The sequence below is a fragment of the Anopheles merus genome, chromosome 2R (genome assembly GCF_017562075.2).
Source record: "Anopheles merus strain MAF chromosome 2R, AmerM5.1, whole genome shotgun sequence".
NCBI lineage: Eukaryota > Metazoa > Arthropoda > Insecta > Diptera > Culicidae > Anopheles > Anopheles merus.
In genome coordinates this window covers 38,252,780-38,279,157 of record NC_054082.1, presented here as the reverse complement: position 1 = coordinate 38,279,157, position 26,378 = coordinate 38,252,780, and the positions used below count along the sequence as shown (strand labels likewise).

At 46.6% G+C, this 26,378-nt stretch overlaps 3 protein-coding genes and 1 long non-coding RNA gene across 5 annotated transcripts in view; all 4 read right to left on the bottom strand.

The window, feature by feature from the left end:
• Positions 1 to 6,306, bottom strand: part of LOC121588931 — a 35,402-nt gene extending 29,096 nt beyond the window's left edge. The window contains exon 1 of the mRNA XM_041907397.1: positions 4,973 to 6,306. Within this exon, the coding sequence (XP_041763331.1) occupies positions 4,973 to 5,522 (550 nt within the window). The 5' untranslated portion in view covers positions 5,523 to 6,306. The remainder of the gene's footprint in view (positions 1 to 4,972) is intronic.
• A 1,572-nt stretch (positions 6,307 to 7,878) lies between these two features.
• LOC121590358 (zinc metalloproteinase-disintegrin-like EoMP06) lies at positions 7,879 to 17,072 on the bottom strand. Its single transcript, XM_041909963.1, has 4 exons — positions 16,130 to 17,072; positions 10,879 to 11,200; positions 10,588 to 10,798; positions 7,879 to 9,893 (listed from the first exon to the last, which is right to left on the bottom strand). The coding sequence occupies exons 1-4, from the start codon at positions 16,305 to 16,307 to the stop codon at positions 8,055 to 8,057; spliced, it is 2,550 nt and encodes an 849-aa protein (XP_041765897.1). The 5' UTR covers positions 16,308 to 17,072; the 3' UTR covers positions 7,879 to 8,054.
• Positions 17,073 to 21,070: 3,998 nt separating this feature from the next.
• Positions 21,071 to 24,804, bottom strand: LOC121588749. Its single transcript, XR_006004207.1, has 2 exons — positions 24,727 to 24,804; positions 21,071 to 22,071 (listed from the first exon to the last, which is right to left on the bottom strand). It is a non-coding gene; the product is annotated as an uncharacterized LOC121588749 (long non-coding RNA).
• Positions 21,071 to 24,816, bottom strand: LOC121588748 (TAR DNA-binding protein 43-like). Of its 2 annotated transcripts, none has more exons than XR_006004206.1 (2): positions 21,799 to 24,804; positions 21,071 to 21,561 (listed from the first exon to the last, which is right to left on the bottom strand). XR_006004206.1 is itself a non-coding variant. In XM_041907051.1 (2 exons), the coding sequence occupies exon 2, from the start codon at positions 24,299 to 24,301 to the stop codon at positions 22,589 to 22,591; it is 1,713 nt and encodes a 570-aa protein (XP_041762985.1). In that variant the 5' UTR covers positions 24,302 to 24,679; positions 24,743 to 24,816; the 3' UTR covers positions 21,071 to 22,588. The 2 variants fall into 2 exon arrangements, 1 of the variants encoding a protein (XP_041762985.1); XM_041907051.1 differs by having other exon boundaries at positions 21,071 to 24,679; positions 24,743 to 24,816.
• Positions 24,817 to 26,378: the final 1,562 nt, after the last annotated feature.

The following is a 26,378-nucleotide window of genomic DNA, read 5'->3' as shown; positions in this document are numbered from 1 at the left end:
AAGCGGTCCAGGATTTACACGATCCCAAATTAGCAGTTTGTCCAACAGTCGAACAGGCTGATAACTGTACGATGGTGTTACATTCGTTCCGAAAGCCAAAAGTGGAAAGCGTTATTGTTTTCTGTACGGGAACTTTTGCAGTCTTCCAGACCGATCGCGAACTTGGCTGGACAAAAACCGGCTTTCGACACACTTATCAGCCGGCCTTGATCGTGCCTTATTTGTTGGTCATGGCGGTGGTGGCTTTTAGCCGCGATTCCACACCACACATAACGAGCTCATCAAATTAAAGTCTCGAATGTGCACAAAACCACACGAAAGCGCATCTATATACGAGCGAGCGTTTGTGGTGGTTGTATTGTACTGTATGTATGGCAATGGCTGTTGTTTTCGTTTAATATAACATGTTGCGAAATTGGAACGATTTCTTTTCGCTGGCCTGGAGTCTTTTTCCGAACTTTTGGAGCGAAAGCCATGCGATGTCTTTCCGTTTCTGTGTGTAGAAATAAATAAATGCAACTATTTGCCTATCAGCTTCGTAGTACAAGAATATAAACGTTATTTACTAATATTTTGTACAGCAAAAGTGGTTAATTATAATAGTTTATCAATCGATCAGCAAATTTGTTTAAGGTTTAACGAGGTAACGATTTTCTTCAACCGTGATACATTAGAAATATAACCTTGATATATTAGAAAAACAAATATAAGTCTTTGTCATAAGCAAGAAACATTGCTATTCACTCTTGACGTTAGTTGACAGGGTTTGTACTTTATTACTCAGCAACAATAAGATATAAATGCAACAAGATACACTGTTTGCCGACAGACCGATACATTCCTTTTTTTCAATCTAACCACATGATAGGCCGACAATCAATGATTTATTGAATAATGATCGATAATCGAGCACATGGAACGGGCATGGCACGAGTAACACGTGTTTACCCCTCTGCAAGCTACATTAGGAATTACATTGCAGATGAAAAAAGGTATTATTGATTTGCATTCTTCACCGACATGGCCACAGTCAAACCGCAGCTAAACACTATAATATGAAGCACTGTACTGAATGTACCGACATTCGTGATTGATTGGCCTCTTGCTAATTGGATTGCAATTTTTCCCCTCTAAACTCATCAGTTGTATTACAAACGTCTGTTGCCGATAACACTACTTACTTTAAGGCATAAAAATTGTAGTGAGTAAAATACCACCTTGAAGAAATAGCCAGGAGTTGCAATTCTCATCTAATTTTCTTTCTTCACACGATCGCTTGCCTCGCTTTGGAGCTGGTTACAGCAAACACACACACACAAAAACACCAAAGCTGCCCATCATGCTTAGAGAGCTACTGTAAACTATTTTTGACACGCCGCATATTTTGGTGTCGCGAGCACGAGACCACACGACTTCAATCCAACGTGCCGGGGGGAGAGGCCGACCCCATGCCCGCTGAGCTGCCGGTTTGCCATTTTTCATCCCAAAAATGTCAACCACACTCCGTGACCGTACGGTCAAATACAAAAACACACACACACATGTGTGAGTGTGTGTGTGGTTGTCGCCAGATTAATTCCGCGGGATTCCGTGAGCGTGTGCAGTGGATTTTGTTTTCTAGTAGTGTTCTTTCCTTTCGTCACACAGCACACCATCATCAAACGTGCCAGGTCCCCGAACAGTAGCGGCTCTCTTTCTCTCTCGTCTCCATTGACCACCAGCGGACAACATTCTCATCCATTAAGTGGTCCTTTCCCTCCCTGTGCGGCGTCGTTCTTCATTGCGCTGCAAATAAAGTATTCCTCGCACGGCCACTGGCAACGATCCATCACTCCGGCGTGGCTTGGGGGCTAGAGACCCCACAATTTGCCTGTACCGTACGCGGTAGGGCATACTATCCCCTGCAGGGACACCAAACAAGGCAAACTATCAATCTGCTTCGATCGAAATGCGAAAGCTGATTCAAATTCCATCCACACAAACACGCACACACACACACGAACAGTCGCATTTGGGAGGGGGGTTTGAGTGGTCAGAATACGCACCCTACGACTGTCACTGGCCCTTAGGATGATTAGAACTTTAATAAGTAGAAAAAGACAGTTTCAAACAACAACTACAACAACAACAAAAAAACCCTAACGACCATCAACGAAATGGCTTACTAAAGATTGTCCTCTTCGGTGCCGGACACTGCCTTGCCAGGTCCCTTTTGGCACACAGTAATGGCGCCTCGAATCCTGACGGTAGCACAATACACACGCACACAAAGAAGACGAAGATGCGCAACATAGCGCCAATGCTCCTCCTCTGACATCATCTCCCCACAGCAAAGCACACACACACACAGCTGTGTGTCGTCGGCCGGCTAGCATAGGAAGAAGTTTTCGCTCGATGAACAATACCCTGGAGGCAGAAACATGAAAAGCAAACGAGCAGCGACAGCAACAACCCCGGGAGCCGGGCGTATTAAAGTTAAACTGACGACTGTGGCCATCTTTTTGCACGGTCTGAACACACTGAAACACATCCGGGAAAGTGACGCCGATGATGCCGAATGATAATGGGGATGATTTGCTTTCGCATCATTTCACGCGGGAGCATCCTTCAGCGATCAGAAAGGGGCACGCCCGCCGTTCTAACTTCAGTGGCCGTTCTAACTACGTATAAATCGTAAACGTCTCTTTTGGTGGTACGACGGTTGTGCATGTTGTCGCTTCTGACAGGAGATTTCAGTGTACGCGAGCAGAGGGAGCGTTCCGTTTATGTCATCCGACTCTGTGGCATTCGGAGAGATCGTTAATCTTCACTCCAGCTTCTCCGTCCTTCTGTTTACGCGCACACGCACCCATTCCTGGCGGGTGTGGGCAAAGGGCGCGCTCTAGTGGTAAACGTATCCGGCTCCATGGGCTCCACCAATCGATAGCGATTCCGTCACATATTTGTCGCCCGTACGAGGGTGATGACGGTTTCCATCACACATGTTCTTCCATGCATCTATACAGCAAGACGCAAGGAATAGCAGCATAGCAAGCAAAACGGAAAGGGCGTATGATGCGTTTGCGTGAGGCGAGATACTCATTCACTCGTTCATCGGTTTCTAGCGTCAACTGAACTTTGGCTTCAAGAGCGGGAACAGCTTGCGCGAACGGGTTGAAGTACTTCAACGGAGGAAATATTTTATTACATTATGCTCCCGGGGATATCTTCGCGGATCCCGGAAACGGAGGTGACAGACGATCGCACGGGACGCGAACGAAGCTAATCCAGCAGTAAGGGACGGGGCGGCTTAATATATACATGAGCTTGTCCATGCACTGCTTTACAAATAAAGTGTTCGGTAGCATTATTTAACCCAGATTCAGCGTGACAACACATTTCCCCAGCGTCGTCCGGAATTTAGAACCGACTGGTTGGCTGGCTGATTGGCTGGCTGGCTGGCTAGCTGGCTGGCTGGCCTACTTGTTTCGAGTGTCCCGAATGTCCGACACCGGAAGCGGGACGCATAATTCAATCCGGCGCGAGTTGGAAAATATTCATAAGCAAACTTCTTTGGCCGATTCCGGCCTGAGGAAGTTGCTCCGACTGCACAATGAGGTTCTTCTGTGGCAGCATGTGCATTCCATACACTCTTCGCTCTTCTCTCTTTCTCCTTCTTTTACTATGTGTTGCAGTCTTACGGCTCACCCTGAACCCGAAAGAAGCGAGATCGATATGGAAAGAAATAAGCCAGATAAATTTGAGAAAAATGCGTTCATGGGAGGTCGGGCCACGTACAATGTATGTCCCTGCTGCACGGTATGTATGTGTTTGTGTGGCTGTGTGTGTGAGAGCAGTTTCCGCTGGTCGGGAATGATTTTTAATGTGTTTATTTATTTATTTTTTCGTCCCGTGTTCTTTTCCTCGATTTCCTCCTCGCTGCTCCCATTTCTGTCGTGATTTTATGGTATTATCATAAATCACGCCGGTTGTTGCAGGCGAGCTATGAGTAATACACACACTGACTTGGGGGAAATCTGCCAAAGATACCGGCAGTGAATTTGAAAGAGTAAATAACAGGTAGCAGAAAAATGTAGACGCACCCTAATACTTGGGAATGTTTTATGCTAAATTTTGGAATTTCAATGTCAACTTCAAGTATTCGGATTTGCTGTTGGATAGATCCAATGTTCAATAGAACAATTTTAGGATCAGATACAAGATATAGGGTGTCTAAGATATGATTCTAATGTTTTAATACTAAAAAAACTGTTCACGTCTGTTAGGTCAACGCTCTTTTCTTTTCTACATCGATGGATTATAATCAATCGCTGGTGCAGACGGCCTGGCGGCCTCCAAAGAAAAGCGCAGACTTGACCTCTGTTATCAATGAGCTTTTTTTCTGTCAGTACCATCGATTGCAAAACACGGAAATAACAGTTATTGACATTCGATAAAGTAAACACAGCGCACTGGGAGTCCCCACAGGGACCCAGACAAAGCCGTGGGCGAGGGAATGTTTGCAGGATGCATTTAACTGCAGCGCATCCGTTTGTCTAACCCGTGTTAACAAAAACACGATGCAGATGACTTAATTCAGGGTCATCCCTGAATGTTGTACCGCTGCTTTCTTGCCGTGTAAATGCCCGATTGGTAAACACAGACACCAACACACGCACTGCATGTGGAACACGCATTGCATTATTATTCAGAGACAGTATTCTGGAATAATCATACTCTTTCGTTCGATGGAGGAAGTTTGTGTGTATATGGGGTCAAAAGTTGTCGGTTGATAATCGAAACCAAGGCATCCGGTCGTCGCTCGAACACACGCACACACCCATGCTTATCATTTACATCAGTGAGCGAATAGCACAACAACGACATTAACGATGATCATACGCTGTCGATCACCCGTTCTAATATTAAAACACAAAAATAATTTGAACAAGAAAGCGATCCAAAAAAGGGATAAATGTTGTGAGTTGTTTACCTGTGCCAAAATTCTCCTGCACCATTGCACGACCCGCAGACGCCACCGGCTGCCAATAGCGGTGATCCGGCTTGATCGACAGCGGCGTTGCTGCAGCCAGCGAAACGAGATGCAGCAACACCAAACCCACACAGCAGGCACTGACCAGGGCGCTGCGTCGATGAACGATCTTTCGCTGGGGTGGGCTGTAGAGAAGCCCCCGTTTTCCCGTTTCCATAGCAATACCGTACGCCTGTGGGTTGATGCGCTGCGTTCGCTCGCTACGTTGCCGTAAATGGATGGTGCAGCATTTTCTTCGCTTCCTTCGGCGTTCATCTTCGTCGCCGGTCGCTCGCTGTTGCTGCTGCCCGGCCAGCGGCGGTCGTCGACATGGCTTAACGCTTAGCCCTACTGCCAGCTGTGCCTGCTTCGGTGTGCAGGGCGACTCGCTGTAACATGCCGCCGTTCGTCGACTGCCCATGCGGCTGTACGCAACGCGTACGCTGCATCGATCCGTATCCATTGTGTTTTCACGAAATTGCACCCACTGCACACAGACAGGCAGACGCATCCGGATCCGCACTACTATTGCGCTACAACGAACTGCACAGCGGAAACGATTGCATTCTGCCGACCACGCACTTCTTCAAACACGGTTACCGTTGCACATCAGCAACCTTCTTGGCGCTTCTGCTCACAGAACAAACCTTCCCACACACACACACACACACACAGGCGCGCGCTCGCGCAACTGTGCACACTGTGCGGTAAACAATGCGCTTCGGGGAGCTACGCAACTGCTACTATGAAGAGCTTTTCGCTTGAGGCGTTTCCGTGCACTGCTCCCGGTATTTGACACGCAGCTTGGCTACTGCTGGCTCATGGGCTCGCGGAAGGAACAAAAGAAAAATAGACCCACACTCACAGCACGCACGCACGAAACACTTTTACCACAAACATACCAGCGAACGCATTTCGTTAGCGCAAACGGAGATAGCAGCGAGCGGGAGCGATTGTGAAAAAGACACTTCGATGTGAACAAACAGCACCACTGCACTGGAGAGAACGGAAACAAAGGAGGCCGCACCGCAGCGTGAGCCCCCACAAACATGGGCAGGAAATAAAGCGACACACGATTTGGACAAACAAAAAACCCGAAACGAGCTTGTGCCCTCGACCAGCGGCAGAAGAATCGCGAGTCGAAACAAATAAAACACAACTACTCTTCACGCGAGTAATAGAACTTAGGGCGACGGCTTCCTAGAGAGCAAAATGTTGGAGGAAAATACGCGCAGCTACACCCATCCGACCGTTCTGTTCCAGTTGGTGAAAAACAATAACAAAACAACTACTTCAGACGGTGGACGGTCGTCCACTTGCGGCCAAAACGGTGATGCCCATAGTGCATTATGGCCACGAAACAGGCGTTGCTGGTTGACAGGCTGAATTGCGAGCGAAAGAAAGGGAATGATTTTTTTCATTTGGATCTTTGCAGACAGGGCTGATTTGTCGTTGTCCGTTCGGTTGTTAAATGTTTCAGAATTAACATTTTGATACTTTTTTCATTCAGGGAGGAAAGGCTCAGAAAGGCAATACTGCTTATACATTTTGATATTATTTTGCACAAAAAATATTGACATTAGTAGTATGTAAAAACACTTTAATGTAAAGCGTTTCGAATAAATTTGATGGTTTATGGATTTTGAATTTGAAGATTGCATTTTTAATAGAATAGCAATGTGCTGTATTAATTTTTGGTGAATTAATTTTAAATATAAATGTTCAAATTTCTCTAATAAAAATTTGAGAAAATAATAAAGTTCCATAGTTGGTTCTGTTTGTTACATTTGTCCATAGTGCCACAGTGAACAAAACTACAAACTGTCAGAGTAAGCTATATATAGAGGGAGATAGATTGTATGTGAGAGAGAGGACCTATGCAATATAAAGCGAAACAAAAATAGAGAGATGAAGAAGCATAAACTGAGGTAACGACTTTACGTTATTAAGCGTTACAGTTGTTCTTCTTACCGTTCGTCTTGTCTTTCTTTTCTTTGTAGATCATCTTGCTGATCTACGAAGTGTATCATTTCTTTTGTGGATCAACACCCTTGTAAGGGGTTTTAGAGCAATTTTCTATTATATTATGCATTTTTTTTTTCATAGGAAATCACGTTTTGTACAGTTCTAGAACAGGTTTTTTTATTGCACCAAAACTGCTGCCGAGTTAATAAACTAGTATGGTAGAAGAATTAGTTGCTGGCTCAGATGATGTACCGTATCGGTTCCTGGATAGGTACAGAGTTGCGTTACATTCCTGGACTGAAACTAGTCGAGATACAGTTTTTAGAGCAGAAAAAGGTACAAATGATTTTAGTATCAGTTCCTAGATCGAAGTGTGGAGTTATTATATCCAGGGTCTAAATGGGTACAGGATCAGCTCTGCAATGGATTGGGAAATTGTTCCAGAATTGTTATAGGTTCGAGATCAAGGGTCGGTAAATCATCAGGCTCAGTTCCAGAAACAATACGAGATCAGCATTAGTTCGGGAATAGGGTTCAGGACCAGTTCAAGAGCCGGTGTGGGTTAAATGTCTGCTCCAGGGCCATTATGAGTTAAATGTCAGTACCAAGATTTATAAGAGTTCAGTTACACTCTTGAGAATAGTTCACAATCAGTCTTTTTTATATGCTCCGTAAATTGCCAGGGCAAACGGGAATTCAGTTCTTAAAAAAAACACTTAACTAGCACCCTAGAATTTAAACATATCTTTACATTTTAAACAGAGTCATATAAATTAATAAAAAGAATTTTTTTTCAACTAATCGTCTCATTTTTTCAAAGCACATCACTCAAACTCAAATTTTGTTGTTTCGGATAATTAAGAATTTGACAACACGTACACAAACGTTTTTAGTACCTTTGATGAACCTGAACATTCCCTTATCAGATATGACTAGAAAGGATGGGTGTGTTCTTTTTATTGCCTTTAGTGTCTTACACATTAGTCTTATGGTTAAAAATGGGACGAAGACGACATTAAAAAGAGAGCTTCGATTATTGTTCGTTGGTAGTTTTCGTTTGAGCAAACCGGAAGCCACGCTAAAATGGTCGCTGTCGATGGACAGGGACTGGTGGAAGTGGTGCATGCCGTTGAATGGTCGGAACGATCCGGTACTCGATCGTTAGTGGTGGCTCACGGCCATCTTGCTGGGAACGAGGCACCGCTAGCACGCGTACGCCCGATCCTGTTCCCAGCTGCTCCCAAGACGATCCTCCTCCGATCGGTCGGTACTGCTGATCGTCACTAATGTCCCGGGTGGACGAATGGTACTTGGGTAGGGATATGTCGCGAGACGCAATTGGGGTAGCCGTTTTGATCGGTTCCCGCATACTAGTACCACGCACCCTGCACGGACGGCCCCAGTGCCCCCGTCCCCAGTGTGACGGAGCGAAGCCACCGTTGCGAAAGCTTCGAATGCAGACGGCCAGTAGCAAAAGCAACACCGAGCAGCCGAGCAGCGTGAGCACCGCAAACGTTAGCAAGTCACGCCAAAGCCCCGTCTCGGTAGTGGCTGGTCCACTGTCAAGCGATCCTCCAACGCCCTGATGCTCACAGTACGGCGGATCGTATCCTTGTTGGCAGTGGCAATGTCCTTCACTGTTGCACACCCCTCGTCCAAAGCAGCCGTGCGCACACACTTTACCTCCAATGCCCCACGCGTTCAATCGTTCGACACTTTCACACCGCTGTCTGTAACACATCCGCCCCTCGCCGCACGGTGACCCGTCCGGTACAAAGGCCGGATGGCGGCCCTGTCCCTCGCCCAGATCGACGTACGCCGAACGGCACAGCACGTGCCGCATCGTCTCATTGCCCTTCTGCACACTGTACCGCGAGTCACCATTGTATTCGCCCAGCTCGAGCTCCTCGTCCGCTTTGTGATGGTGGCAGAACAGCAGCCCACACTGCACATCCGCCGGCGCACACTTGCGGAAGCTCTCGGCCGGCCGGCCCTCGTACCCACAGTTACCGTACTTGATGCCCTTCGTATTCGCCTCGTAGCACGCTTCGCTGGCCGCATGTCCCGAGGGTCCCCAGAGCGCCCTGCACTGATCCGTTCGCGTCCGACACCGGCCCGCCATGCAGTGTGCCTCGCCGCCAGCACACGGTTCCGTATCGCGCCGATGCACATCCGGCGGGCAGTACTCCGACCGCCCGGTACAGTACTCGGGCAGATCACATTCGCCCCGCTGCCCCCGGCACGGTACGGCCGGTTCGCGCAACTGGCACGTCTCCAGATCACAGCACTCGCCCGTCGCACACTGGGCACCTTCACGCAACCGGCACGTTCGTGCGTCGCAGCACCGATTCTCGCAGGCCTCCTCCAGCCCACAGTCGCACTCCTCGCCCGACTCCACGAACCCATTGCCGCAGCTCTCGAACGCCAGCTGGGACGGACGGTTCGAAAGGCAGTGATGCAGCCCCCGGCCGAGCGCGGTCGAAAGCTGCTGCAGGCTACAGTTACTCCAGTGCTGCAGCGTAAGGCCCGTCACCGTCCGCGTCATGATGCACTTCCGATCCGGACAGGCACAGTCGCCGTCCTCATCGTGCTCCATCGTGAAGCTGTGGCCCATCTCGTGGGCCAGCGTGCTCGCCTGTACGCCCACATCGTCCGTGTGCACGCGCACGATTGCACCTGAGCTGCGGTCCGAGCACATGCCGCCCACTTTGGCCTTGCCGATTACATTGTCCTTAAACTCGATCGTCGTCAGCAGCTGGGCATGATCGTGCGGATGATCGTGCAACAGTACGCTGGATCGGTAGGCCAGGAAGCTGTTGAGAGTTTCTTCTGCACGCGTCGACACGTTGATGCGGTCCGTATCCTTCCACACCACGACGTCTGTGAGAGCGATGTAGATGTTAAGTGGATTGTATAGCTGAGGGAGAAAGAAAGACGGAGAGGGATAGACAGTGAAAATCCGTAGATCTAACATTTGGCTTGTTTCGTTTCTTCAAAATAATGTTTCAATTTACGGTAAATATAAACTACAATGTTTTGGGCACCTAAATCTGTTATCCCACTGACTCTGTAGGACTGAAACATACTCTTTATCCGAAATACAAATCTGAACAATAGCTCAAAACAACCTATACATATTTGTGCCACGTTTCAAACTTTGTGAATGTATTATTTAATTGTTTCAAATAATTTCTATAAACAATCTAGCAAGAGCGCGACAACATTAGTTATTAGTTCCTAACTACTTAAGTGGCTTCTACATGAATGAGTCACGCCAATTTTTATCCTCGGAATAAGTACTGTATCGGTTCTTAAACTGGGACAGGATCACAATCAGTTCCATGACTCTGAGATTTATTGAAGTTTAGTTCGTTGTAGTGAAGTGTAGAATCTTCCAGGAATGGTATTGGTGCAGGATCCAGGATCCAGGATCGATATGAGTTGGGAATCAATCCAGGACTGGTATCCATTCAATTTTTCAGTTTAGTTTTCAGGGTTCACTACTAATTTTTATCAAATTTGTACAAATTTGGTATACCATTTTCCTGAACTATTATCTTCGATTGCTTCCTTCCTATCATCTATTGCTATAATCTATTGAGCATACTTACCATATTGATATGGTTAACGAGACTCGCACAGTAATGATACACCTGCCACATGTCCTGGTCCAGCTTTCGGAACAGCGAATTGTCGGCAACCAGCAGCAGCTCAACGTAGCTTGAGTGAGCGTTTGCCTGGTACGGACCCTTGATCGTGCTGAGATGATTCCGTTTGGTACGCTGCCGTCCAACCAGCGGTCGGCGTTGCGGATCTTTCAGTCTGGTTACGACACAAAACAAAGCAAATACAGTAAACAATGAAAATATTTCAAGAATTGCACATATTATACCACGCGTTACCTTTTTACAAAATGAACCCCAGCGGTGGCATTGTACTCGATACGGAACGTTCCTTCCGGTAGGCGTACCGTCCCCCGGATCCGGCCATCACAGCTTACAAGTTCGGTGCTCGTTCGATCGTCGTTGTGTCGGGTGTGGGCTCGCGTTGCCTCCCGATAATACTGACAGTCGGTGCCGGCTGCCGGTCGACCGTGACTCTGGATCAGTGGCACAATGGTGACCTTGCCACCGTCGTTGTAGGTCAGTGTGGCAGTGTCCTGCTGCTGGGACGGTACCAGCAGCGGATAGATTGGATTAGCGACTCCTTCACCGGCGCTGCTAGCTGGAAGAGGGTGGGGTGTGGAAGCAATTTGAAGGTAAATTAAAAACACACAGCTCAAGAAGACATTTCAGTTTAATTGCAAGAGTTTAAGAATGTAATAAAAAGCACCCTGTCGATTAAGCAGCTCACATACGTGTTTGAGTTGGTGGTACACGTTTGGGGAAGAAATGCGAACAAAAGGGGAGAGGAGTGGGGGAAAGTTTTACATGGAATGTAAGCTTTTATGATGCTGACATGTGTGCAAAGTTAAAGCTCAGTTGTTAAAATGGGCACACATTGAGAATTTTACTAATTTTACAATTTAAATCTGTTTTATGTAAAAATTCATATTTCAAAAACCAGCTTTGCATAAATGAAGCTTCATTGTCCCTTAGTGCCTTAGTGCCACATGGCGACCCCGTGCGTGACTAGCAGAAACTTGGTCGGTGCAATTTTCACATTTAGAACACTGGAGCTGCCAAACTGTGAACCTTCGAGCCGGCACTATGTCACCAATAAAGTGGAGACTTAAGCCAACTGCTAGCAGCAAGACGAACAACAACAACAACAACAACAACAAGTAAAACCTCGAACTACGTTCTGAGCCCTTTGTTGTCTATTCGGTCGCCTGCAACGATGAGCCTGGAACGGTGTGGAAACAGCTTGCATTCACCGCCTTTGCATCATCCGCCCCTTTCTCCGTGCGCACTGGGAGGCTAAAGTTTTATTGCAGTTTGATGATTGCGAATGCGAGAGCATCAAATGGTTTTGTGAGACAAGGGTGCTTCTCTCACGCTGAGAAGTGCGAGCTTCAATGCATGAGATGGACTGCTCACTACAAGTGAAACGTGAGCAGAGCGTGAGTTGAGCGACACTCATCGCACCGGGAGGGATTTTCTGATTCGCAATCAGCTGTTTTGCAACCGATGAGAATCCGTGGGAGGGTAGAAAACGGACGAAACAAAGCAGATTGAATTACGTTCAAACTAACTAACAGCAAAAAAGACACCCCGACGGCTCATAAAATCGAGCAAAAACAATCAAACCAAAAAGCGAATCCCCAATTGTGTATAAACAAATCGTTTTCTGAGACAGACTTTTGTTTTTTTGTTGTTGCACCGTGTGTGTGTGTCTTGTCCACATGTTTCACCGCGTTAGCACAGTTAGCGTAAATGGTATGGATACGCCAAGTGTTATGAATGCACTTCGATTGATTTGAGATTTGCCACGCGGGAGAGGATGGGTGGGTGGTGCATTTAATGTTGTGCTACATTTTCGTTGCAGTTTAGGTCAGTTTTATTGCCCTGATGAAGGCACGCGAACGGGTAGAATTGACTTCTTTTTTTTGTTGCTGTCTGGCGTGGGCGGAGATTTGAAACGGGAGGTTCTATTTTTGGGCGTTTTTTTTTTCAGTGACATGGCCGTTAAGTAGACATTGTCTGGCAGGAATAGGATCTAAAAATAATATTTATATACGTTAAAAAATATAAATATTATAAACAATAAGTTACGAATAATGTAATAATGTAATACATGAAGTGTGAGTAACTGATGTTTGTAATTCAAATTTTTAATATAATTCATATAAGAATCGAACATTTGATTAAAAAATACAGAGCAAAGTAATAAAATTGCAATACACAATTTGTAAAACAACGTCAGTTTTATCAAATATTGCTGCTTCTGCGTCTTCTTTTGTATGTTTGGTTAAATAAGCTTTAATAAATGGTCTTTTTCTAATTTCCATAGTCATAGTTTGCTTTTGCTTCCAATCAGTATAAGCACTAACATGTTCACCAACTCTACTTGTCCGATGATTCAACCTGTCTAGGTCAGCAACGCCTACACGGCATCACACACTTCACCCCACAGCATAGCTAGAATAGAATACGCAGAAAAATGTTACAAACAGTGCAGATCAGAACCAGATGCTCCGCTAGATCCTCCCCCCCCCCCCCCCCCTTCATGACTAGACCGAAGACGACCGAGAAAGACGTCCTGCCGTTGTTGGCAAAGTTCAAGTTTCTCGCCGGCTTTGCGTCCGCCGTACCGAAATGACTGTATGACGACTGTACGAAACTTTCTCTTTGCGTGCTTGTTCGTCAGAATCGCGTCTCATTACGCGCGCGAATCGGCTGGCTAGACGCCGTCCAGCCCAATCGTCATGTGCAGCACGTGCTTTTTCCGCCGCCTGCCTCGATCCCATGTGCTGTGCACAAGCGCCTTTGACGGGCGCTCACGTACTATCAAACCAATTCCGAAGACAAAAAAAAAACACACACAACCCATATTTCACCCACTTATTCACGCGCGCGCAACCAGCACAAACAGCAAAGTAGAAAAGAAAGACAGATCGTCCCTTAGCGAGAGCAGATAAAACAACAACAGCTGATCGTAAACCATTCGTGCTTGGGGAGAGAGCTTTGATTGCAGCGAAGTTTAGTGTTTGCATTATCAATATTGTTATTATCCTGCTGTTGCTGCTACTGCTACTGCTGAGCGAACAAGTTGCGATGCGGGGAGCAAAGAACGAAAACACATTCCACGCTTCAGTTCTTTGCGGAGTCAATAAGTTCGGGCGAATGAATTTGTCGGTTGCTTTCGCGCAAATGAAGGCACCAGCACCAGCTGCTTGCCTTCTGTCCCTTGTCCCTATAAGGGGGTGGATGGATACAACAACAACAACAACAACAAAGCAGATTACTACTACACCAAATATCCCTGCGGTCGAAAGGACCGCTTTTGGGAGTGCAGCTGGTGACATTCAATGTGTTGGCAGGGCGTTTTGGGCGTGAGCTTTACATTCCAAGCAGCAGATGGCCAACTGCTCCTTGCGGACTCGGTGTCGGTGGCGATGATGATAGAGTGACTGTAAGCCCCCAGAGTTTTTGGCAGTCCTTTTTTTTTTTGTTTCGACTGTTGGAAACACTTTTCCCGAGAAAATGTGTCAATGGCAGCAACGGCAGCACGGGCCAGTAAGTTTGCGTTCGAGTGTTGATGAAATGCAAACCCTCCCAGCGGAGGCGCCCGGTTGGCTGCCCGCAGCATAAGCGCTTCAAAGGGTGTGTGTGTTGCAGTCGAGTTTCGGTAATCGGTTTCGGTGTAAATCATCCATTGCGTGGATGGTACCGAGATGCCACGAGCCGGGGCAGGCCGTCGTCTGCAAACCATCAGCTGGCCACTTTAGGTGCTCTGTGCTCGAGCCGTACTTGAGATACGCCGAAGATGAAGATGTTTTTAATTTTAGCTGGCATCTTGTTCAAAGACAAACGTCCGTTAAAGGCACATCAGATCAGAGAGGTGCTGTAAGAACGGTGCTGGTGTGTTTGTGTGAGGGAGTGTTCTTTCTTCTTCTCCATCGACCATTACTCATCGGGAAGGCCTATATCGGGTCGTGTGGTGCACTTGTGTATGAAACAACAGCACCGCACCGGAAACGGTAGTAACCACCCCCATCCTCTCCCCACCACATCAGTGGCACTTCCGGTACGATCGGCATCATTAGCATAATAAAATAAGGAGAATTCAAAGGTACCGGTTTGAATGGCATCGGGTTTTGCTAGCTGGTCAGATAAAGATCGTTGCTGATTGCAAACGATCGATCACATATTGAAAACAAAGCATAAATATTTAAATAAAAATAATTTAAATTACTTGAAATTGCTCGAAAGAAAGCATTTGATCATTTTAATTGTACTTCGTGTACGTAACAAAAACAGAGTTCAATAAAGCACGATATATCTGTAATAGCATATTATGCACACGAATGTGCAAAAACTCATCAGCTCCAGCTTGGAGTAAAAATAATTTTAAGATAAACTAGGATAAGTTGGAATTCGATAAATGAAATGTATTTGTTAGTTTAGTAGTAATAATATCACGAAAAATATTTTGATATATTATGTATGGCAGGTCTGGTCGTACAGTGGTCAACGCGTACGACTTAGCAACATGCCCGTCGTGGGTTCAAGCCCCGAATGAACTGTGCCCCCATACTAGTAGTACAGGCAGACCTTGACCGAAAACGGTTGTTGTGCCAAAAGAAACCGAATATGATGTATAATTGGATTGTTTTTATTTTTTTTTATTTTTCTTATTAGCACCACAATTATTAGATAAGTAAATGGTCTATGAAAAAAACCCTGATAATTATTTGTTTGTAGTTGTATTGAACTTTTAAAATGCTCTTGAAAAAATGATTTTTTTTCTCTTATTTTATTATGGAAGACTAAGTGATCATGTTAGAAGAAATATAGCAAAAATTAGAATGAAAAATTATATAGAAACTTTATAAAAAATATTGTATGAATATTTAACATTTTAAATTATGTTTGTTACAGTAAATCGAACTACTTTTGCAACTTTTTTGTAAACGATGCCTATTGCCTTGGTTTCCAATGCATGTATTTCTGTATTGCTTACTGTGCGTTCTCTATTTATATATAGAACGGAACCCAATTAGATTCATTTATTAGTCTCTCAATCTCCATAACGCATCCCTTGTGCGCTCGAGCCAAGAGCAATGTGCAGCATCCGTTTATGTTTAATCAGCACCAAGGAACAAAATCAATAGGCTTTCTCGTTCCTTCCCAAACTGCATCCGTCTAGGCAAGACGGAGCAAGCAAGCAAGCAGGTTGATGCTGTTCGTTCCCTGCGGTCGCCGTTGATAGTATTCGCAGTAAATAGTTCTCGTCTTATCGCTAGCGGAAGCTCGCACGCACCGCAAGCGACGCACCAACCCTCAAGACCAACATATAGTCCAATCCGACGACCCTGCCGGGTCTTTAATTCTATTACATCGCGGGAGATGTCGAGTCGGTTTTAATGAGCGTTTATATGTTTGCACAAAAAATGAAGTAAACAAAAGCCGCGCTAATCGTAGTCAAGTCCGGTTTGATAAGAGCTGTAAACGACAGGCAAGGGGGGAGAAAGGAAAAATACGAACTTACCCTTGTGCGACAGTACATTTCCATCGATGCCATCATCGTGTCGAAGGCGATGATGATGTGTTTGATGATTTTTTAATCCTTCCAATGGTATTGCAATTACTAACAGTAAGAGCAGTGACGCTATCGCTAATGATCGAACTAAAGCTAGCGTTCCCATTGCCCTCCTTGCGGTGACCATATTGAATGGGGTATGCGGTGCAGGGATATGCAGTCGGCCGACTATCGGGTAACTATCACAGAAACTATCACGCGCTCGCGCTTCCTTGAGGCTGGTTGGTTATACACGGCGTCTCCTCACGTGTACGGGTGTCGATTTCAGAACGGGCACAAGCACAAAATCGTGCTAAGGTCGCTTCATCCGAGCCGCTCGAGCAGGCCACGAGATGTCGAACGTCACTTTTGATTCGGCCATGGGATTGGATTGACCACCAGTACCCTCTAACGCCTTCCTCCCCAAGCACTCCGGCTATGCTAAACCCCTCAACATGGAACCGTCCCTTTCGAGCGTCGCGTCGCGTGCACTAACTAACCCACTTAGCGTTTACCCACTTGGTGCGTGGTGTCGTCCGCCACAACGGTTAACCCAACGGGCGGCACAGCGATGCCAAAAATTGTATTTTCACCCGCCAACACTGACCGCGATTCTTTTAATAAACTGTCGCGCGAAAAGTGGCGCGTTCACTACTGTTGCTTCTACACGTTTCGCTCTTGCGTGCCGGTGGGGTGGGGGAATTTTCCACCTATGCTACCGTTTACACCATTTCCCAGCACCGCTTTCGAGCGAATATGTTGCACTTCGCGTAATGTTAGAACGTTGTACACACAACGGCCCGGTCTTTTCGGGTGAGAAAAGTGCGCTCGGCGTGTGTGAGCGCTACTGGTGCCGCGTCCAGTTGCAGTAAGACTGAGCACGAGAGCGGACGTGTCGGTCGGTGTCGGCCTGGATAGCAGACGACTGCGTCTGGTGTATCGCGACCCCCCGCGCCATGGGTGCTTTCGTGCCCTTTGTGAACCTTTTCACTGTTTGCAAGGATCGGTACCCCTTCGGAAACCCGAGGCATTGGCGAACAGCGCTCGCGGCTGGATGCTCCATTCACACAGCTGTCCCCAAACCATGGGCACGGTCGGAGAGATGGCAGACCGTCGCGGCATGTAGTGAGCATAAGCTACAAGTGCATGGGAAAGATAAAAAGCAAAACTTGCTCGTCGCACACACATGTTGTATCTTGCCCCCACACCCCTCCCACTTCATGATTTACTTCTAAACATCACGCATTTGCTGCTGCTGTTGCTGCTGCTGCTGCGGAATGCCCATACCGGGTAAGGCATCTCGGTCCTAAAATGGGGCGAATGAGCCACCGCCGGATGTCGAATCTGTCTCACGCTACACACAAGGCACTTGTCTCGCAGGAACTCCCAGTCCCCCAGCCGACTGTCGAGTGTGCCACATGTGCCGCATTGTGCCAAAGCCCTGCGTTTTCTGATCGTCGTTCGATGATCGATTTTGCAAAGAGCAGGCAGAGAAGCAGCGGGCAGCCCGTCTATGGCGGTCTTTGATCGACGATTGCAACTGCAACAACTAATTAAATCGTTCTGTTTGCACGCCTTTTTTTCATTTTATGCTACAGAATGCGTGCGTTAGTTTATATTTTTAGACTAGATGAGTCTGTAACAGCAATGGAGGTAGAAATTGTCGACGGTAGAAGTGGTAGAAGAGTCGACGTATATTGAAAAGAATATTTATCTTCAATGCTCAACAACGTTGGTTGAGGTAGGACTGCTAAACAGTATTCATTTAAGGTGGGCCTTATTAAATGTATGGTTGGTCTCAGGCTGTACAGAAGAGTAATAAGACAGCCCTTAGTAGTGTAAATTATTAAGGTAAAATATTTTAAAACATTACATACAACATACATATTCAATTCCAAAGCTCAATATAAAACCAAGTGGTTAAAATTTGGTTAAAATTGACGTGTAGTATTATGCTATAGTAGCTGATATCAATTATAAAATTGATTATTAAAAAGAACAGCTCTTGAATCACTTCAGAAAATATTCCAAATAATGTTTATCATTTTGAGTGCCCGACCATTTTTGTTTATCCCAGGGCCAGATTTAGTGCCAAACCCAGGGAAGTGTTACTGAATGTAAACAATCTAAACAATGATGAAAATAATGATTATTTATACAATTAAGGTTGCTTTCTTGTTATATTTTCATTGTTTTGATTTTGATCATTTAATCACAAAAATAACAGTTTAATGTTATGCAAAGTTTTTTTTATAACAACGTATGTTGACATTTAGATAATATTCTATCTAATATCTGCTCTAAATTAGACGGTTTGAAAACTCACATTACACAATTCACTAAAATATATGTGGCTGCACTACATTTGATCAATGGAATTGTTATTTTGCATTTATATTCTCGATTTTCGACCATTCATAGGTATTTATGAATTATGGTATAAAAAGGAAAACACAAGAAATTTCCAAAAAAGCATACATTACAAAGTTATTTATCATTTTGTTGATCTTGTAGCAAAATTTCATGATAATACGCCCAATATGTTACAAAATAATAAGAATTATTATTCTTCAATCATTGAATTGTTCAATTATTCTTGGCTATCATATATGATAGTCATGGCATCTCAGGAAACATAACTGGCTATCATATATGATAGCCATGCCACTCAAAGTACTATAGATGAATTTAAAAATAATTAAACGATTTCAAGGTTCCCGTAGTACAATCCTACGATGGACGCATTTTTCCAGCTGTAGAGTATATTAATAAAAGTTTTTAAAAACAGTTTTTAAAATACCCAAAAACAGTGTTTTTGTTTGTTTTTGTTGTAAATTGTTGCAATTTTTTATAAATGTTATTAAACAAATGTAAGTATTCAAGGTGCAAAATATTTCTGAAAAACATGGCGGCTCATAACATGGCGTTTTTGAGGTTCTTTCATTTTACCGTCGCCATCGGCTGTTTTGTAAAAAAAAACTTCAAGATATCTTCAAGCTTTCACGTGTTATTCTCTTATTTAAGTGTTATAAGCTGTAGGGTTTATCAGTTTCCGCTTTACAGCAAAATGGCAATGTTTAAAGTATTTTATGTTTATTTTATTAAGTATAATTATCATATTATTTTTAAATATTATGAAAAAGTCAGTTTTTTTAATCAAAAACGGAAAACAAGTGCAACAAGTGCAATGTGTGACTTCTCGCCTGATGAAACATTCCATTTGTTAGATTGTAATTGTGCAATGAATCACGGTAATTTCTAGCTGCTCTGAGTCACATACTGGGAAATCATTTTTTTTTTGTGTTAAAACATTGTGCAATTATTAATCAGTCGACAGTCATTAGTAAAGAGACAATGTGAATATGGCACATTGAAGTCATCGAAGCCTTTGCAAACATTCTCTTTTTTCGATAGTAATGTTAATCATTTTAAGAACAAATAAAAAAGTAAGTCTTTTTGGCCACCAATACAGACAACAAAGAAATCTCGTTTCGATTTGATGAAATTGATCCTAAATAAGCAAGCTGCTCGATTTGAATTCTGCATCATACTATCCCACTACCGGTACGATTTAAATACTCTATAAATCGGGTCTGCTGCCGCATTAGCAAGTAAGACAGTTAAAGGGGTAAAAGAAAACCCCCCCACCACTAGAAAACCCTCGCAAACGAAGCTACTTTTAGAAGTCAATAAACTTGTCTGGCCCCCCTCCTCGCGCACAAAAGCCGCAGCAAACTTATCGCCAAGAAAAGGGGGTGAAGAAGCGCACAAGTACTTCCCCGTACGCGATTCCTTAAAATGCACCAGAGCTCGTCTAACACAGCGAGGCACGCAGGCTCCTGCTTCTAGCCGTGTGCGAAGAGAAAGACAAGAACGAACGAATAAAATTACCACCACCGCAAACGACGATCCGCGCGCGTACTCGCGAGCAGGAAATGCAGTGTGCGAAGCTGCAATCAATCGCGAAACCACCCAAATCCACCCCCGACGGCGGCCGACCGACCGTCACTAGGACAGCGTGGAAGGCGGGAGAGTCTTGCCACACTGGGGCGGTTGTTGGCTTCCTAACCTTGACTGGGTTTGCTTACGTACCTGCCCGTGCTCATGCCGTATATGTGTGTGTGTGCCGTCCTGTTCGTTGTCCGTTCGGATGCCGCGGGTATGTCTGCCGCGACTAAACCGTCTCCCTGAACCGACCGACCGACACACTCAGTCGGTGGGTGGTTCTTTGTTCGATTTCCGGCATCCAGGCGAAGCGAAGCAACGGTCGGATAGCCCACACATTCCCCTTCTTTCCTATGTATGTGTGACCGTTTGGGGCATCCTTTTTTCGGGTCTCTGTCAAGAGTTCAATGGCTGGCCTGTGTGCTCGCGTCGGTTCTATCCCCCGGTGCGGTGGGATAGGTCAGTTCGTTCTTTGTCCTACTGGGAAAGCATCGCGAGCCATTTAACGAAAGGAATTAAACTCCCATACATACATGCTGCTGGGGTGGCAACCGGAAGCTTAGCTGCCAGGACGCAGGGATGAATTGATTACAGCGTTTCGGATATACTGCGGTGTCGTAAAACGGTGCGGTTGAATGTGGCTGAACTCTGTTGCTATCCTTTTGCCTGGCACGGTCGACACAATGACACCCATATAGAACACGCACGGCGAATGAACCCAAGAACGGGCAATTCTTACAGGAAAGTAAACGTTTTCTTTTGCGCGTTCGAGTCGGTTCTACTGGCAAAGTACTTCTTTGACCGGGTGGGGGTAGTAAACCCTTGTCCCTTTGTGTCTGCCGATCAACCAAACGCTAATGTAGCACATGACCTTGTGCCCCATCACAACGGCAGCATGCACACAGTTTTCGGACTGTCCTCGTTTTGAGGTCCTTATTTACTATCATCAGCAAGTACACCGGTTGATTGGATTGATCGTATTCATATCATATTTATTAAACCGTTGATGACAGATTTACTTTTACATTCAATCATGTTTTCCATTGTTCTTTTTGTGTTTGTGTGTGTGTATCTTTCACACTCGCTCCCGAGACATACCATTTTAAAGCCTAACGACACGTATGCTTGATACAGCTGTGCTTCATGTGTTTAAGAAAACAAAAAAAGAATGGAAGGATGAGTCCGGCGAGTAGTAGATGCTTCACAACCCCGCGGGGATGCGCGTAGGATAAATTATGCTTTCGTGTACAGCAATCTGAAATTACCGGCCCTAGTTCTAGGTAGGTGTTAGAGTTTTACATCTTTTCCCTTCCCCTCCTCAACCCTTTTCCCATTTTGCACAGACACACAGATGCACGCATGATCATGTTGATGATGCTACACGTGCTGCTGTTGCTACCTCATTAGTTGGCTGTCTGTCGGCAGGAACAGATACACGAGCAGTAGCAGCAGTTACGCTGTAATGCCAACGTTTTTAAGTTAAAAAAAAATAGAAGGTTAATAATTGAAACCACGAGCCGCACATCATGGATTCAAACACCACACTCATACACAACACACGTACACACACAATCACACTCACAAACGTTCAGAAAATGTATTGTCGTGTTAGCCATAAAAGTAATATAATGTAAAATGTTCTAGCCGTTTATTTTGTTCTTACAAAAATGGTGCGCCCCGATAGAGATACTCACGCGATACACCTGCCACGCGTATGTTATGCAGTTGTTGCGCATAGCAGCATCTGGCCGCCGGCGAGCTGTACTCACACACATCGTGGGGAGCTGCTACTATTGTTTCTGTTTTCTGTTTTGTTGTTGTTGTTGTTGTTGTAGTTGTTGTGTTAATGCTTCGCACGCAACACAATGTGATGCGCTGGCGTTTGGTATGCTATGGTAAGAACAACGGGGCTGCGCAATTTAAATATGCCGAGCCGAATTTACTCGCAAAGCCACGAACCGAACATCCTTGGTTACACGATAATGAAAATAAAGTAAGTTTACTTTGAAAAAACGCTTACAAACACACACACGCGCTCGAAGGAGCGGCACACCAAACGGCACACATCCATCATGCACTCTCTACATACTATTCACGCTAAACTCACGTAGCACACATTCATCATCATCATCATCATCTAGCGACTCACATCCTCCATGTTCACACCCATCATATCCTTCCATACTATCCCTCTTACCCCCGGTCATATCTGATCTCGCATGCGCTTTCGTTCTCTCGCTCTCTCTCTCTTTCTCGCTCGTTCTCCCACTCTCTCTCTCTCTATCTCTCAATCTCGCTCAACCCACTACTTCGCTAGCATCCTCGTCACATCATCATCATCACCTTATGTCTACTTCGGCTGGATACATTGGGAGATCGAAGACACCGGGGAGGGGTGTTGTCTGCAGTCGCTGGATCGCTGGTAGCAGGGAGGGGTGGTGCTTTGCTTTTGCAATATGCTAAGACTGTGTCGACTGTCCTCGTTCACTGGCGGTTTGGATCGACGCGCCCGGCCGGTACTGCGGCTCCCGGTGCCCCATTGCCCGTGCCGTTCCAGGACAGATACTCCTGCTCGGACGCGCCCGGCCCGGGACCGGCCGCTCCACCCGGCCCCGGCGGTCCACCGGCAGGGCCGCCCGGTACGTTCGCGTTCGCCTGCCCTGGTGCTCCCGGACCGCCCGGTCCGCCCGGTCCGCCCGCACCCTGGGCCGTGTTGTGCATCTGGTTCCCGATTAGGCTCCACTGGCTCAGGGCGGCCGCGATTATAGCGGGATTGATTGGCATCTGGTAGAGATTCATGTTACCAGCCGCGGGTCCACCATGCGCACCGATCACGCCCGCCCCATTACTCCCCGGACCGCCCGGTGCCGATCCGCCGGCACCGCCGCTTCCACTCAGATGGTTCCCCATCCCTGCGTGGTGCCCGCCGTGCAGGCCCCCACCGACGCCTCCCCCACGCTGCCCGTTTGGGCCGCTCGAGTTGATCCCGAGTGCTTGCAGGTTCGGCATCGACTCGATATTGCTGTTGTTTTGCCGATTCTGGGCGGTGTATTCATTGTAGTTCCAGATCGGCTGCTGACTACAACCACCCCCGTTTCCCGACTGCATATTATTGTATCCTCCCGGGCCTGCTCCCTCGCTGCCACCGCCGCTACCGTGATGGTAGCTGCTGTTGGGCGCCGGCACGTGTGGGCCTACCGCGTGCCCACCGCCTCCTCCTCCCCCTCCCCCTCCCCCTCCTCCCCCCCCGCCCCGATGGTAGTCGTTCGCTCCGCTACTGCCGCCAACGCCGCTCCCCCCTCCGCCGCGCCCGCGCTCATCGTAGTTGGAAAAATTTCCCCCCATCTGGCCCTTGCCGTGGTGCCGGCCGTGCTCCGGCCGGGGCGATGCCGTCGACACGTACACCGACGTACCCTTGATCAGGTGGTCCTCTCCGCACAGGCTCTGCGCCACGTGCGGATCGATGAACGTCACGAACGCGAACGCCCGGAACGGCTTCGGTATGAACACGTCCGTCACCTCGCCGTACTTGCTGAAGTAGTCCCGGATGTCGTCCGAGTTGATGTCCTCCGTCAGGCGGCCTAAAAATATCTTGCTTGGCATCTGGTGCTGCGTCTGGTCCTTGCTGCTCGGCACCTTCACGTCACACCAGCGGCTGTCGATCAGGTGCCGCTTCGACAGTGCCTTCATCTGGCTCTCGAACCGGGCGAACCGGATAAAGCCGTACCCTTTGGACTGGCCCGTCTTCGAGTCCTTCTTGATCTGCACCACCAGCAGCTCGCCGAACGTTTCGAAGTACTCCCGCAAGCTCTCCTCGGTCGTCTTCCACGGCAGCCCCAGCACGATCAGGTCCGTCGTCGTGCGGTTCCGGCTCTCGATGCGCTTCGTCTTCGGCGTCGAGTTTTCCAGCTTGTCGTCGCTCTTGCGCTTGTTCTCCTTCGGGAACACGCATATGTACACATGGTTGCCCCAGCCCGAGTCGGGCGAGAACGGGTGCAGCTTGTTGTCGTTCAGCCGCACGCCCCGGATCGCTTTGTTGTCCGGGTTGCGGTACTTCAGCCCGCAGGCACCGTAAAACTGGGCCTGCAGCGTCGATAGCAGCAGCGTGCCATCTTCCTCTAGCGGGATTTCGACCGCCTCGTCGCCTTCCTCTTCCACGACCAGCACCGTCGCGTTATATCCCAAATCCACCGCCATTCCTCCACCGCGGCTTGTCACTCACCCCGGGCGCGTCTGCCTGTGTGCGTGTGTGCCTGCGTCGTGTACCTGCGTGCGTGCGTGCGTTCGTACGTACGGGCGGGGGGTGCAACCGATGCCACTAAAACTCACTGTTTGCTGCTTTATCCGATGGGGGGCATACTATGGGTGCGTTATCCGATGGGAATCGTGTGCACGTAATGCGGGCCGGGCGAATTTTCTTCGACAGTCTGCAAGCCGCTTGCGGTAGACCAGGATTACCTCTACCCCCACACTTCCGTCTCGTTTGCTCACGCACTTCCGTTCGCTCGCTCATTCGCTCGTCCACACTCTCGATCACTCTTCGCTCTCGCTCGCAACCAGTTCAGATCATTCAATCTATAAAGTATTCTATTATATAGGCTTTTAACGCGAGAAATTCCTACCGTTGTTTATTAATACCAATTTTTAGCAGAGAAGATGAAAACAACAGCCATGACAGCACCGTCGTTACACGCCATGACAGTGGGGCGTTACTGCGCTTCACCGCGGGCGTTACGGGATGTTACGCGTCATCTTTTTTGACAGCGACACGCACTGACATTTGATACAAATGACGTTTGGTTCAGTTTCGAAGATGTCCGTTGATGACTGTTGTAGCATCTAATACTGTCTTTTCTCTAATTTAGGCGAAAAAACTCCGCAGGAGCCAAAGCATCTCTAAACCATACTAACAACAACATTTTCTCTAATTTCTTTTCTTCTCTGTAGTTTCCTGATAATGCAATATATAGTATACATCATGCAATATGTGAAAATCGACAAAAAAATAAACTAAACTACAAGCACAGGCTTTTGTTCGTTAAAAATTAAATAATAAATGGCTGAAGCATTTACAGGGTTTCTCAATAAATCGCGAGCTTCCGGGCCTTTTCCGAATTGTTGATAAGGTTGGTGCAAACGCTCATCCGATGCGATTTTATCGGCATTTGACAGATCATGAGAGATTTAAAGGCATTTGACAGATCATGTCGGACGTGCGATTCGTCGGCCGACGTTATTTGTCAAATATCATAAATATTTTGGACAGGCTTTAATACGGACGTCACACGAAGCGTAAACTCAAAAAGTTTACGCTTGATTTGTATGGAAGAGCGTAAACTTCCTGTCAAAAGATTATAGGGTTGTATGCCTGAAATTAAGTTTACACCAAAGTTTACGCTTCGTGTTACGTCCGTATAACGGCTAAATCAAATATATCAGAGGGCTCCATAGCTTTCGTTTTTTTCCATTTCTTTCTATTTAACATAATAATTTTATGACGAAGGAGTTGTTTTTCGAAGAAACTTTCAGATCTGCTTTATGTATTTCTTTCTAAGAAGTAAGGCAGCGGTAATCGCTGATGCGGGCGTGCGTGCGTTTTCTGAAAATGTATGGAATTTGACACCCGCAGCGGGTGACAGCTCGCAACCGCATGCGTCAGAATCAAACAATTTTGATTTTTCCGCACTCACGCCCGCACGCCCGCAGTAGCGATTACCGCTGCCTAAGGCCAAAAATACACGGACCGGAATTTCGCGGCCGCGGAATTCCGCTAGCTGAAAAAGGTATGGATATGACAGTTCGGGAAAGTTGCCGTTGCCGTTGTATATGGGTTTGACAGCAGGCGGAATTCCGCGGCCGCGAAATTCCGGTCCGTGTATTTTCGGCCTAACATCTTTTTACACCTTGACTGTGGAATTTTCCTTCTACATTGGTCCAGGCCAGTGGTATTCAACCTTTTTCCCAATGCAGCCTTTTCTATTGCCATTCGGATAGCTATATTATTCGGATTCTGCGGAATTCTTTCTCGAATGTTAAATCGGGCACAAGTCTGGTTAAGCAAGAATCTGGATAGGGCCCCACAGTTTTGGGACCAAATTAAAACCCCTGTAAACTCATGCCTGAATCACTCGTGCTGCATTAAACGGTGAAAAAAGCATGTTATCATCACGTGTTGTGTAGAGCGTCACGTAAATTAAGCAATGCACCCTGCAGTATAGGAAGGACATTTTTTTAAATAACCAAAAACTACCTCATATCGCTCATTTATATAAAT